Raw genomic sequence first — 14215 nt, forward strand, 5'->3', positions numbered from 1 at the left:
TCAATCGAGAGTTCCTCAGTTCTATGCAAATTAGGTATAGGAATACCTAACAAATCCAAACGAGTGGTGCTAATGATTCCTCTGACCAATCATAAGCCTGTAAGGTCTGTAAGTAGCTCCCATTTACTGTTTGGCATGCAAAAACGGAAGAAAAACTTAAAACCGTGCTTTTGTCTTATTCTGTCATGTACGAGCTTTATTTAAATATGGCGTTAGTTCTCTAGTAGGGAATGTATGCAACTAGTACAGTTCATTTGCTTTTCGAATCTAAGCTGCTACACACCCACGAAAGACAAGCTACATTTATGGCATTTTGGCACACACCCTTATCCAAATTTCTCTCATTTACTGCATATAACTGAGCAGTTGATTATTGAGGGCCTTGCTCAAGGGCCCAGTGGTGGCTGCTTGGTGGTGCTGGGATTTGAAGTCTAATGTCTTAACCACTGTGCTACTACCACCAGCAAATAAGCGACTTATCACTTGCTTGGGTGAACAGAATTGCTTATAGAAAGTACCAAGGAACTCCTTGCTAGGGTGGTATTGACTTTATTGGCACACATTATTTATGATCTTATTTATGGTTATGATCTTGGTCCATTAAAAAAAAAAAGAAACTGAGCTATTGTTCGCTGTCTCTGGCTGGCTATACTACCTGATTTCCCACAGAGGGAGAATGCAGTCTTTTGTCAGCGGAATGCCAAGTCCTTGTACGCTGCAAACATCTTGATAATTTTTTGTTCACTTGACAGTTTATGCCAGTTGAAATTAAATACCTGTGTGTGCCTCTTTCCAGATTGGTCTCTAGGTTGTTCTATGATTGTGACCAGGCTCAGGCAGATCCAGTGGTGGCTATTGCACGTGATCAGAGCAGCGTCTATTTGCAGCTTCTGATGCACGAGACGCAGCCGCCGTCTCAGTTTACCGTCAGCACCATCACACGGTAAAAAAAGCATACAGTGTAATGATCAATTGCGTAGTGCGTTACACTTTTCTTTTTTTACTCTCTCTCTCTAAATGACTATTGCAACTCGTGTGCTTTATAATAGGACATATCGAGGTTACAGTCTGTCACCGGGCGTGTCCGACGTTACAGTGGAGAACAACCTTTCTCGAGTCATCACCGCCATCTCTCACGCACTTACCTCCTCCACTTCTAGAGCTCTGACTGTAAGTTTCAGAAGGCTGAGACTTGAGTTCCTCTGTAGCTATACAAATCGAGTCCATCGATAATTTCTTCAAATATACATGAAACTCAGGACATAAATTTGTCTCGCTTGCGCTTTCTGTTCTCTCTTCGCTTCAGTTCGGCTGCTGCGAGGCACTGTGTCTGCTATCCTTCACTTTCCCAGTGTGCACCTGGAGCACAGGGTGGCATTGCGGCTTTGTCAGCTCTCCTGTGTTCCACTTTGGCCGATCCAGCCAGTCCCGCAGCCAAGCACGCTCCTACAGGTGAGCACAGTGTGTGTATGGTATTTTCTAGACAGGAAGTCTCTCCACAGTATAAGATATTCATCGCCCATAAAGAGATATATTACATAATATATTGGAGCCCTTCCTGTAACAAAATCATTCTCATGACAACTTCTGTAAGACTTAAGAGAGATGCGTAACAAGTAACAAACATCTATATATAAATGTTAGTGTTACAGTTTTACTATGAATGTTTCAGTAAAGGTTGTTTGTGGAAAGCATTCTAACTATTGTAGTACTACCCAGCTAACCTGTATTATGTTGCAGTGCCTGCTAGTTGGCAAAACAATTCCTTAAAGTCTGGGGGGAAATGCACATCATGCTTATTTCACACTGTATCTTGTTAACATTTATTATTTAAAGCCTTAACCTGTATTAATCTGCGCTCTCTCTCTAGTCTATCTCAGAGCCAGAGTGGCAGCAGCGAAGACGGCCGTAGGTCATTGATTGTCGGTGTGGCCAGCATGGTACTGTCGCTCCTCTCCTCCGCCTGGTTCCCACTGGACCTCTCTGCTCATCAGGATGCCTTGATGCTGGCTGGAAACCTGCTTGCTGGTGCGCAACCTGCTTTAGACTGTCACAATCGTGACATTTTGGTTTGCCATTTCTGTTGATTTAATGCACACAAAAATACTGCAAGTACACATGCACTTTTAGAAATTTTAGCTTTGATTGGTGGACTGTGGGACGAACTGAGAGAATTTTCTAGACTGGGAGAGCATACAAATGACTCCACAATTTTACTAAATATTTTATCTATATTTAAAGATGCCGTGTACAGTGTGCTTCAGTTGTTGTTAAAAATGACGTGTTACGAATGTTGTTAGAAATTACATTGAGTCATGAGGTCCTGTGAGTCGCTCTGACCATTCTATTATTTTAATGTGTTAGGGATGTCAGGAAAGTTGTACACCTACTTAATACACCGGCTCAGGCATGAAGTAAGTCCACTTACACAGTGACAGAACCCATTGCCAATCAGGGCAGAGAGTGAGACTGAGAGAGAGAGAGAATGAATGTGAAAGTGTAAACAAAGAGGAGTGAGAGAGTCAAAGAGTGTGATATTATGCCATAAGAGGTGAAAAAGCATACAGGACTGATGGAAATTGTAAAATCTTACATCCTGTTGCTTTACATTTTAATCAGCTGGTACCTAAAAGGAGCAGATATGTGAAAAAAGTACCATAATCTTTAATGTTTGATATTTGTTGCCTTACCTGTCTGTGTCCTGCTTCCACTCTGAAACTTAAGCTGCTGCACCAAAGTGCATGAAAAGCCCATGGGCTGGTGAGGAAGAGTCCAGCTCTGCTCCCTCCAAACAGGAAGAGGTGTGGCCTGCTCTGAGTGACCGTTCCCTAGTTGCTATGGCGGAGCAGTTGTTTTCACACTTGCTGAAGGTCCTCAACATCTGTGCACATGTCCTGGAGGACACGTCCCCAGGCCCTGTGGTGAAGGTAATACAATATTTGTTTTATAAACAAGCAATGTTTTATCTATATATATATATATATATATGCATTTGCGATTATATTTTGCATGTTCTAAATCACTGAATGAAACAGTTTGTGCTTTGAGATCTTCAGTAAACCATTAAAGGTGGTGGGTTTTTTAAAAATTTAATTTGTTTGTTTGTTTTTAAACCAGGCTACATTGCCATCGCTGACCAACACTCCATCTCTAAGTCCAATCAGGCGAAAGGGCAAAGAGAAGGACACAACTGAACCCAGCACCACTCCCATGAGCCCAAAGAAAGGAGGAGAGACCAATGCAGGTAATATGAGATGACACATGACACTTCACGAGTATTTGCATCAGTCTGGCTGCGTTTTCTTTGCCAGCTGTGGTTAGCGGATCCATTAAGTAGTTTTCAAAAGTTGAACATGAAAGCCTCCTTAACAAAAAAAAAGTGACCACCTTTCTCCCTTGCAATTTTAGTCCATTCGCTTTTGAAGCTTGAATTAACTGCCTAAGATCAATAAATTAACTTCGTAGTCTGATGGAAGCATCCTATTAATCCCTGACTGAGAAATATTCTTATTAGTGATAAACTTAAGGGTAAATAAATAACAATCCAAACTGCATGTTGTTAAACCTGTTTCAGTGGTAAGGTTATTGAATAGGTTGAACTTGTTGGTCTGTTTATATATAAAAAAAAAAAGAATTGCCTACTTAACTATATGTATTCCTAAGTCCGAAGTCAAAAATATTAGGATAGGCCTGTTTTTGCATATTACTGTCGAGATCTGAATCCTGGGATCCTTCTGTTTTTACACAGGCAGACCAACGGACAGCACTGGCACAGCTCCAGCAAGCAAATCCACCTCTGTGGGCAGCTTTTATCACCTGCCTCCTTATCTGAAGCTTTACGACGTGCTCAAAGCTACTCACGCCAACTACAAAGTGAGACAGAGTAGTGTCTGACGTCTGGTTATTTCATTCGAGGTTATACGACCTCAGAAGGACGTGTGTTCGTTATAAATAAATAAATAAATCTTTGTTGGTGTTTTCAAGGTAACTCTCGACCTCCACAACAACAGTGAAAAATTTGGCAGCTTCCTGCGGTCTGCGCTCGATGTTCTGTCCCAGCTGTTGGAGCTGGCCACCCTGCACGACATCGGCAAAGTATGACTGAATGTGTGACGTTTTATGTAATTACTTTGCATGTTGGAATACACCAGCATTTTTCAGCCTGATTTCTAGAGATCGACCTATATATTGATTTTTTTTTTATTATTTATTACCGATTATTTGCATTTTTATGTGCCCGATAACAGATATGCAGAACCGTTATTTATTCATTGTTTTACTTCTTTTTTTGGCACAGTGATAACACTACCACTGAACTAAACAGACCATTTTATTTGGAGAAAAAAAATCAGATTCGCTTCCTCCTTGCATACAAAACAAAACAACTCTTATTTATACACCAATAAATAGACGGGTCTGAAAGAGTGCAAAAAATTAAGTTCACTGTTACTAAAGTGACTTTTTTTTTTTTAAATATAAATGCTTCAATGAGGTTAACAAACAGGTAAAACAAATAAAGCACATGAAAATAATTCTAACACATCTAAAAGAAAAAAAAAACAGATGCAGTGCTGCAATAACAGTCCTACACGCAATTCTCAAAACAGCCACAAGATGGCCATTTATTGGTAGATCCGATATTACAAAACCAATATCCGATTATGGAAAAAATGCTTAAATATCGGGAAGAATATCTGTAAAAATGATTATCGGTCACTCTCTACTGATTTCTAACCACAACTTAGAATTTTGTTGCATTTCCCTGTAATGGGAAAAGAACATAAAACTCATTTACTCAATACTCATTTAAATAATGAAAGTCTAGGGGTAGTTGTGGATCTATGTCAGTAAATATTCAAATTAGAATAAAGGATGAAATGGATGAGACAGTCTGACGTACTAAAGTTGTTTGAGTGTATTCACCTTGCTGTTACCATAACAATGTAATGAAATATGATTCAGGTTACTTATGCCTTCCCTAAGATTCTCTGGAAATCTGGTGAAAACTACTGTACATGGTACCAGATAACTACAAATTCTTTCCTCAAAAAATCAGAAAGGACTAATTTTACAAACACTTAATCTGATTGAAAATCAATCTTTAAGGAGAAAGATTGAAAATCAATCTTTCTCCTTGATGTTTATTTACTTCCCCAACAACTGCCCTATGACTTCCATTCTTTTCATTGGTAACATGACAAGCTGGTTCTGTTTGTTTTAGTCATTTCTGGAGAAAGTGAGGGAATGGCTGTTGCTAGCTGTTTTTACATTAGTGATTACAAGAACAAACTTGTTTTGTCGATCTGTCTATACACAGATTTAGGGTATCATGTGTCACTCTATAATAAGTAAGTCCGTTGTAATTGTTTGCAAACTGCTGTGGTAAAAGAGGAATAAAACCCTCTAGGATGTGCTGATATTTCGAGGTGGTACCGATAACTCCCGTTCATACCAACCTGTCGCTAATTATTTTCTTTTAAAATCATGTTACATTGTGTCTTATTCCTTGTTTCTGTGTATATTGTAATGTGTTAATATGGATAAAGGGGATGAGAGTTCACACTCTGTGTTTTGCATTCAGTGTGTGGAGGAAATCCTGGGTTATCTGAAGTCCTGTTTCTTACGGGAACCCACTCTCGCAACAGTGTGTGTCCAACAGGTGTGTCACGTGCTCACACTTTCACATGCCTACATACATGCCTCTAACTGTAACATGTAATAGCACTGTGATATTGTTTCTCCCTCAGCTGCTTAAGACCCTGTTTGGAACTAACCTAGCCTCCCAGTACGATGGAACCTCCTCGCACCCGTGCCGCTCTCAGGGGAAGGCCCTCCGTCTGGGCTCGTCCAGCCTGCGACCAGGCCTCTATCATTATTGCTTCATGGCACCGTATACACACTTCACCCAGGCTCTCGCAGACGCCAGTTTAAGGAACATGGTGCAAGCTGAACACGAGCAAGACGCATCAGGGTGAGTAAAGACACTTACATGTAAAGATTCACATGCTTTCGCAGAACTTGAGATTGTACTTGACTATGTAAGATTATTTTTTTGTGCTCTCCTGCAGGTGGTTTGATGTCATGCAGAAAGTGTCCAATCAGCTGAGGTCAAGCATCACTAATGTGACACGTCATCGAGGAGACAAGGTAAAGCAGCTCATGGATTGCAGGATTGCTCAGGCTTCTGTGGTTAAGTCTGTCTAATTTTCTGAGATTTCTTTGTTAGTCCATGAGATGATCTCATAAGAATTGATGTGTTTACATTAACTTTTGTAACATATACATTATAACAGAATATTAAATTAAAATTAGGATTAAAATGCATCTTTATAGTGTGGGGCAGCCTGGGGAAACCCTGTACATGGCGATATTTTGACTCTTTTATATGTGTGTGTATGTTTGTTTAAAAAAAAAAAATATATATATATATATATATATATATATATATATATATATATAAATATATAAAATGTGTATATATATATATATGTGTGTGTGTGTGTATGTATGTATGTGTATGAGAGAGATGGAGAGAGACATCATTGTATATATTATAGATCAGCCATAACATTAAAACCGCTGACAGGTGAAGTGAATAACAGTAGATAATGATTATCTCATTACAGTAGCACCTGTGAAGGGGTGGGATATATTAGGTGGAAAGTGAACAGTAAGTTCTTGAAGTTGATGTGTTGGAAGCAGGAAAAATGGGCAAGTGTAAGGATCTGAGCAACTTTGACAAGGGCCAAATTGTGATTGCTAGACGACTGAGTCAGAGCATCTCCAAAACAGCAGGTCTTGTGAGGTGTTCCCAGTATGCAGTGGTAAGTACCTACCACAAGTGTCTTAGAGCCAGATACCACAGCACATTTTCATGAGATCTTGTGGAGTCCATGCCTCGATGGGGCAGAGCCTACGCCATAATTTTAATGTTATGGCTGATTGGTGTGTATGTGTATTTAGACATCTTTAGAACAACTGACTTTTTTTGTTTTTTGTACCAGCTTGTTTTTTTAAACTGGCATTAAACTTGCCTAGTGTAGATTGGAATATTTTTTGAAATATATTTATAGTTTTTTAATGTTGCGGTATCAAAGTATGTTCTAGACAGGAAATTATTATTATTATTATTTTTAATTCTCAATAGGCTGTGCACTAGAATTCAGCCACAATGACATCCAAGAGGTTTCACACGTACACACACACACACACACACACACACACACACACATACAGAAATACCATAGTGGGTATGTCATTACTAGTTTGCCAAAAGAAATTCCAAAGAAAATATAATTGGCTTTTATTATCTATTGTTTCTCGTTTTTGTTTGATTAACTGGGTTTATTTTGGGAATTGATTAGTCTGTCGGATGTCAGTATATATTTCTTCCCAAAAAACGTTTTGATTCATGACCGACTTGCTGCATCGTGTGTGTTTCAGAATGCCATCCACAATCACATCCGTCTGTTTGAGCCGCTGGTGATCAAAGCACTGAAGCAGTACACCACTAGCACCTGTGTGGCCCTGCAGAAGCAAGTGCTGGACCTGCTCGCTCAACTAGTGCAGCTCCGTGTCAACTACTGCCTGCTCGATTCTGACCAGGTGAGTCACACAGCTTTATCGAAAATATTTTAAAGTACTGAACCCTGAATCAGATCAGAGGGATTTTTATTGATAAAAATCTTAAGATCGTTTTTAATAGAACAGAAGTGTGCGAGTTTCATTTTTGGCTGAACTGTTTTGTTAAATCCGGGCTTGCACTGTAGATGGCCCGTACCTCTTGGATCTGAGACGCTTAAAAGTACGTTCAGCCCAGATTTCAGTAAAAAAGAGACTTGGCAATCTTAGCAAGCTAAGAGTTAACATGTGCTGCATTGTGTGTTTCAGGTGTTCATTGGTTTTGTGCTGAAGCAGTTTGAATACATTGAGGTGGGGCAGTTCAGGTAAGCTGGAGTGGCTGAACAAATACACTCATACATTTATAATGTTAACAGTCCTATGTACTTCTTATACTTATATATAATATTATGAGTAATATACACTACCGGTCAAAAGTTAGACACACTCATTCTTTATTTTTATCTTTTTTTCCACATTTTAGAATAATAATAGTAATCAAAACTCTGGAATAACACAAGTGGAACTATGGGAATTATGTTGTGATAAAAAAATCCAAAATAAATCAAAAATAATTTTTTATTTTAGGTTCTTCAGTGTAGACACCCTTTTTGCCTAGAATTTCCAGAAATGTATACTTGGCATTTTCTCATCCGGTTTCTTGAGGAAATCCCTGAGATGTTTTTTAAACAGTATTAAAGGAGTTCCCACCTACGCTGGACACTTATTGGCTGCTTTTATTTGTAAATAAAATGTTAGTTTTCTATTGAAAAAAATGTACGTTTGCACAAATATACACCGATCCTCTGGACTATTTTTAAGGCGTGCCTCATTACTTTCTCTTCATTTCTCTCGGACTGTCACAGGGATTCCGAGGCAATCATTCCCAATATTTTCTTCTTTCTGGTGCTGCTGTCCTATGAGCGTTATCACTCCAAACAGATTATCAGCATTCCAAAGATTATTCAGCTGTGTGACGGCATCATGGCTAGCGGCAGAAAAGCGGTAACTCACGGTGTGTGATACTTTTCCCTGAAACATACCACTTGCCTAAATGTGTTCTTATATCATTGATGAAATGAATTCAGGATGTTTTATTGATTAAAAACTGTACAAGATAGCTGCTGTGAGTTGGTTTGTACTTGACTGTGTTTGCTTTGCTTCTCAGCAATCCCTGCCCTGCAGCCCATCGTGCATGATCTTTTTGTGCTGCGAGGCTCCAATAAGGCTGATGCAGGCAAAGAGCTGGAGACTCAGAAAGAGGTGGTGGTGTCCATGCTGCTGCGCCTTATACAGCATCATCAGGTAGCACCGAACTCTAGAGTGTCTGCATTATGCACTGCTACGATGTGCTGAACGGTGTTTTGATGAAAGCATTTGGTGTCTGTAGGTGTTAGAGATGTTCATCCTGGTCCTGCAGCAATGTCATAAGGAGAACGAAGATAAATGGAAGAGACTGTCACGGCAGATTGCAGACATAATCCTGCCCATGATTGGTAAACAGCAGGTCAGACACTGTTGCTTAACACTGTAATTGTCCATGAATTATTTATCAGTGATGCATCTGTAAAGAGTATGTGTGTATGTGTATATGTTACAGATGCACCTAGATTCTCCTGAAGCATTGGGAGTGCTGAACACACTCTTTGAGACGGTGGCACCATCTTCACTGAGGCCGGTGGACATGCTGCTAAAGAGCATGTTCGTCACACCTTCTACAATGGTCAGAGTGCTCGATTACAAATAACCACATTAGCCTGTCATCGCATTTCATCATCATGACTCTCTTCATTTTTATACCCACTTTTATTTCATTTCATCTACAAACAGATTGATAAATATGCATGTGTTGTAGGCAGATAGATGGATACATACATACATATATACATACATACATACATACATACATACATACATACATACACAGAGAGCGTGACAGACAGACTGAATGACTGATTTGCACGTACACACTATCAAACAAAAGTGCGTGATTAAATTAATTATTTAGGTAATTATTATTAAATACAATTATGTAATTTGAATTTCTTTATTTAATGTAGTTTAAATTGATAATGTCTATTTTTATAAATAAAATTAGTCAGCAAAAATATTTCGTAACAATGAAATTAAAATGTTATTGCATGTTAATGCTGAACTTGTTACATAATTAAAAAAAATATATATATATATATATATATATATATATATATATATATATATATAAAATATGTATCTATTGTTAAAAAAATTCTCAAAAATACTCTAATCTCATGGCACATGAGAATATATATATATGTGTGTGTGTGTATATTCGTGCCATGGGAGCAGAGTATTTTTGAGAATTTTTTTTTTAACAAAAGATCAAAAGGTTAAACAATAAAGACAATTTCTAACAGCCTTTTTTGTTCATATTTACCAAGGGTGCCAATATTAGTGGAGAGCTCTGTAGGTGCAAATGAAAGTCTGTAGCTTTAGCTCTGTTTGTATTGTTATAACTGCACATCTGCTGCTTTGCTAATCATTTGCTTTATTGTCTAATTGCATATTGCGTACAAATATATAATTTGTCTCCCATTAAACCATTTGTCAGATATCAAGTGTTATGTTAAATATCTACCGTATGCCATATCTATTATATGATCTGTCTATCGCATGTCATCTGAAGATTTTTATGCCTGAATTCATTGTCACTTTTTTTTTTTTTTTTTTTAATATTTCTTGCTTGTCATTCCTCCCTGAGCTCTGTCCGTATTCATGATGCTTTTTTGTTCTTGCTGTAGGTGTCAGTTGGCACTGTGCAGTTGTGGGTGTCTGGGATTCTTGCCATCTTGCGTGTGTTGATCTCCCAGTCAACAGAGGACATCATTCTTTGTCGCGTCCAGGAGTTGTGTCTGTCTCCATACCTTCTGTCCTGCTCCGCCATCTGCCTTCTCCACAACAATGATTCTTCTTCTCCAACTGCACCACCCGCTGCTGATGTAGAGACCAATGGAGATCCACAGCGCTTCCTGCCTGAAGAGACATTCGCCAGGTGAGACTGCTTTTTATTGAAACTTTTTTTGGAGCCTGTTGGAACAACTCCTAATTTTCCTTCATCACTTCCTCCCCTCCCCTATCTCTTTCTCAGATTCCTTCTGCAGTTGGTAGGTGTGTTGTTGGATGAAATCTCTAGTAAGCAGGTAAAAGTGGATATGACTGAGCACCAACACACATTCTACTGCCAGCAGCTGGGCACACTCCTTATGTGTCTCATCCACATCTTCAAATCAGGTATATAACGAGCTCATATGTCTTATTCACATTTTTCCCTTTCTTTCCCTTTCCATATTCGACCTGCTCTGTATTGCAAGATTTGTCCTGCAGTCATCACTTGCATCATCCTACACGTTGTATTCAGGAATGTTCCGACGCATCACGGCTGCAGGCAGCCGGCTGTTGAAGGTGGAGGGGGCTGAGGGGGCAAATTTCTACACGCTGGAAGGGCTGAACGGCCTGGTGGTGCAGCTCATCACCACACACCCCTCACTGGTGCTGCTCTGGTGCCAGGTGCTCCTTATCATCAACTACACTAACTACACCTGGTGGTCCGAAGTGCACCAAACCCCCAGGTATGCTGATCTTTCAAATACAGTTTATTTCATTTCAGATTAATAATCATTCAGATTCATTTGGTTATAGGTTTTTCTAATGTTATGATCCATGTGATGCTACGAAACTTGAGCAAAATAATCTCTGTAATCAACGCCAGATTATTCCTGAGTCACAAATCTTTATTTATTTATTTATTTATTTTTGTCTCTAGGAGGCACAGTTTATCCAGCACCAAGTTGCTGAGCCCTCACTCGTCTGGAGAGGATGAGGAGCAGAGGCCCGAGGGAAAGCAGGCCATGTGTAACCGAGAGATCGTACGCCGAGGAGCGCTTATTCTCTTCTGTGACTATGTGGTGAGACTTTATTTGATTGAGTCTTACAGCTGGAGGCAGTTTAAGGGTGCTTCCACACCGATTTGAGTCCTTTGTTGTGTCCGAAATCGAAAAGTGTAGCGCTGAAAAGCTGGTACAGAATAAATAGCATTAATTATTTTCCAGCATTTGTCATCCAGTGTTTATTTTCTCTTTTTGTCTGTTGTTTCAAATATCCATAACGGATCACGTTTCTGGAGCCCTTTGGGTTTCGAGTCTGTCCTTTGGCTTAGTATACCAGCTCACGTCTACAAAATAATGCTGCTCGCAATACACGTTTGGTTCATTTCATACACTCGGGTTGAATCCGAGTCGAATCGCTTTCTCACTGCAACTGAATCATGCTACCGGGTTGAAACCACCTTGCTCAAATGCTCGGGTTGTTTTGTTCAGCCCCAGAGTGTGATTGCTGTGGTCTCACCTGCATAAACAAAACCACACAGATGGAGAAAACACAAAAGAGTTCAATTAAAAGGGGCTAAACAATGCAGTGGAGATCGACCGATATTGATTTTTTTTAAATATATATATATATATATATATATATATATATAACCGATACCAATATTTTCATGTTTGTGCCTGAGAACCGATATTTATTTATTGTCTGTTTTCTGTTTTGAAACAATAACACCATCACTGAACTGAACGAAGCATTTTATTTATAACAGTTTTGTCAATTTCGCATTCACCTTGCATATGAAACAAAACAAGACTCTTATTTATACTCCAATAAATAGAGGGGTCTGAAAGAGTGCAAAAAATAAAGTACACTGTTACTAAAGGTTTTTTTTAATTATTATTTTTATATATATATATATATATATATATATATATATATATATATATATATATATATAAATTTTTAAATAAATAAAAGCTTTAATGAGGTAAACAGTTTTATTTGCGCCAAGCTGCTTAAACTACCTATCAAGCATTTATTTAACACACCTCATTTGTGCATTAATGGCTGTTATGTGAAATAAAGTTTATTAATTAAAGCAAAGCAAATATACTTTACCCATGCACACCGCTGTTGCCTCGTCTTCCCTCAGATTGAAGCAGGAAGTATGTGTCACTTTTTACACTTACGCTAGGAACAGCGTACAGTACGCGTGACGCAAATTTCGTCATCAACAGAGTACGCACGTATTGTACACGCGCAGCCTGATTTTTCTAACCGCAGGTCGCACATGCGCATTTAATTATTTTGCGCCATTTAGTTCTTCCACAAGGTGGCAACAGTCACTCAGGGCAGTTGATTCTCAAGGTAGTTGAAGAATAACCAGAAGTGACGGAAACTAGTGCAGGTTAGAAAGTACCCACATTTGTATAATTCTAGCCTTAAAGAGTATAAGGATTTGTATATGGGTGCTAATCGTGGTGAGAGATTGCCTAAGCATTGTTGTGTGTGTTGTTGTAATTCTTCTTCATTGTCATCCTTCACATCAGACCTGCTTTACTGCTCTGTATTGACTTCTGTAGGACAGGAGCGGTAGTGCAAGTTGTTGTAATGCGCGTGCATCAACCGCCGGTGTACGCGTACGTGTCAGATGGAGTATACTTTGAAAGGCTATGCATATGACGGTGCGCAAATGCTTCCGTACGCGTGAAGAAAAAAAAAGCAAGCATGCCAGAGGCTTTAGTGCTGCAATAGCGGTCCTGTGTGCAATTATCCTAACGCCCACAAGATGGCCATTCATTGGTTTTCCGATGTTACAAAAGCGATAACCGATTATGGAAAAATGTGTAAATATTGGGGAAAATATCGGTAAAACCAATAATTGGTCGATCACTACAATACAGGCGCCTTAAAACCCTAAAGTTACCCAGGATTTATGAAGATTTTAAGAAAAAAATAGACACGCGTGCCTACCAATATGAAGCTTCCCTAGACTTGCATTCCCAACCTTATAATTGTGTTATGTAAACTACATTATTTTCTATGACACTAACTCTTGCCTGGCCAATATCAATGCTTACTTAAATGTAGTTTTTTTCTTCAGATTTTTTCCCTACTTATTTTTTGAAAATTATGAAAAATCACTGTAATGGCAATTTTTTTTTTTTTACAACTGATCAGTTTGCATACTTGAGTTTGAGATGAATTGAATTTCCCTTAAATTATTTAATCATGGGTTAGTAGTATCCAGTTCTGCAGTTTTTTACTTCAGAATATAACATAACTTTCTCTCATTTTTTAGTCTTTTTCTCTGAGCTTTTCTTTCACACTCAATTCCTCCACATTCTTATTGCTAATTGTTTCTCTTGTACTCTATTGCACTTACTCAAATATTCTGACCCTCATTCTCTCTCCCTGTGTATCTCAGTGTCAGAACCTGCATGATTCGGAGCATCTGACCTGGCTGACTGTGAACCATGTGAGGGATTTGATCAGCCTGTCGCACGAACCGCCCGTGCAGGACTTCATCAGTGCAGTGCACCGCAATTCTGCGGCCAGCGGCCTCTTCATTCAGGCCATACAGTCACGCTGTGACAATGTCTCTACTGTACGTCTCACACACACACACACACACACACATACCCCACAGCCAGTGATGTCTTTAATTAGGTTGTCCAATCTTGATCCATTCAGTGCAGTAGTGAGACTTTCTTGTGTTGTCAGCTGTGCT

The 14215-nt window shown here is 39.0% G+C and overlaps 1 protein-coding gene across 2 annotated transcripts in view; it reads left to right on the top strand.

Moving 5' to 3' along the window:
• Positions 1–14215, top strand: part of htt (huntingtin) — a 52465-nt gene that overhangs the window by 21505 nt on the left and 16745 nt on the right. For both annotated transcript variants that reach the window (XM_053621926.1, XM_053621927.1), the window contains exons 21-42: positions 797–943; positions 1050–1170; positions 1307–1452; positions 1871–2028; positions 2725–2927; positions 3118–3244; positions 3749–3873; positions 3985–4095; positions 5582–5659; positions 5748–5971; positions 6069–6147; positions 7444–7605; positions 7891–7946; positions 8487–8635; positions 8789–8925; positions 9011–9127; positions 9221–9343; positions 10401–10651; positions 10748–10890; positions 11018–11228; positions 11423–11564; positions 13913–14092. In XM_053621926.1, the coding sequence (XP_053477901.1) occupies positions 797–943; positions 1050–1170; positions 1307–1452; positions 1871–2028; positions 2725–2927; positions 3118–3244; positions 3749–3873; positions 3985–4095; positions 5582–5659; positions 5748–5971; positions 6069–6147; positions 7444–7605; positions 7891–7946; positions 8487–8635; positions 8789–8925; positions 9011–9127; positions 9221–9343; positions 10401–10651; positions 10748–10890; positions 11018–11228; positions 11423–11564; positions 13913–14092 (3190 nt within the window). The remainder of the gene's footprint in view (positions 1–796; positions 944–1049; positions 1171–1306; positions 1453–1870; positions 2029–2724; positions 2928–3117; positions 3245–3748; positions 3874–3984; positions 4096–5581; positions 5660–5747; positions 5972–6068; positions 6148–7443; positions 7606–7890; positions 7947–8486; positions 8636–8788; positions 8926–9010; positions 9128–9220; positions 9344–10400; positions 10652–10747; positions 10891–11017; positions 11229–11422; positions 11565–13912; positions 14093–14215) is intronic.

Source organism: Ictalurus furcatus, chromosome 3 (genome assembly GCF_023375685.1).
Source record: "Ictalurus furcatus strain D&B chromosome 3, Billie_1.0, whole genome shotgun sequence".
Classification (NCBI taxonomy): Eukaryota; Metazoa; Chordata; class Actinopteri; order Siluriformes; family Ictaluridae; genus Ictalurus; species Ictalurus furcatus.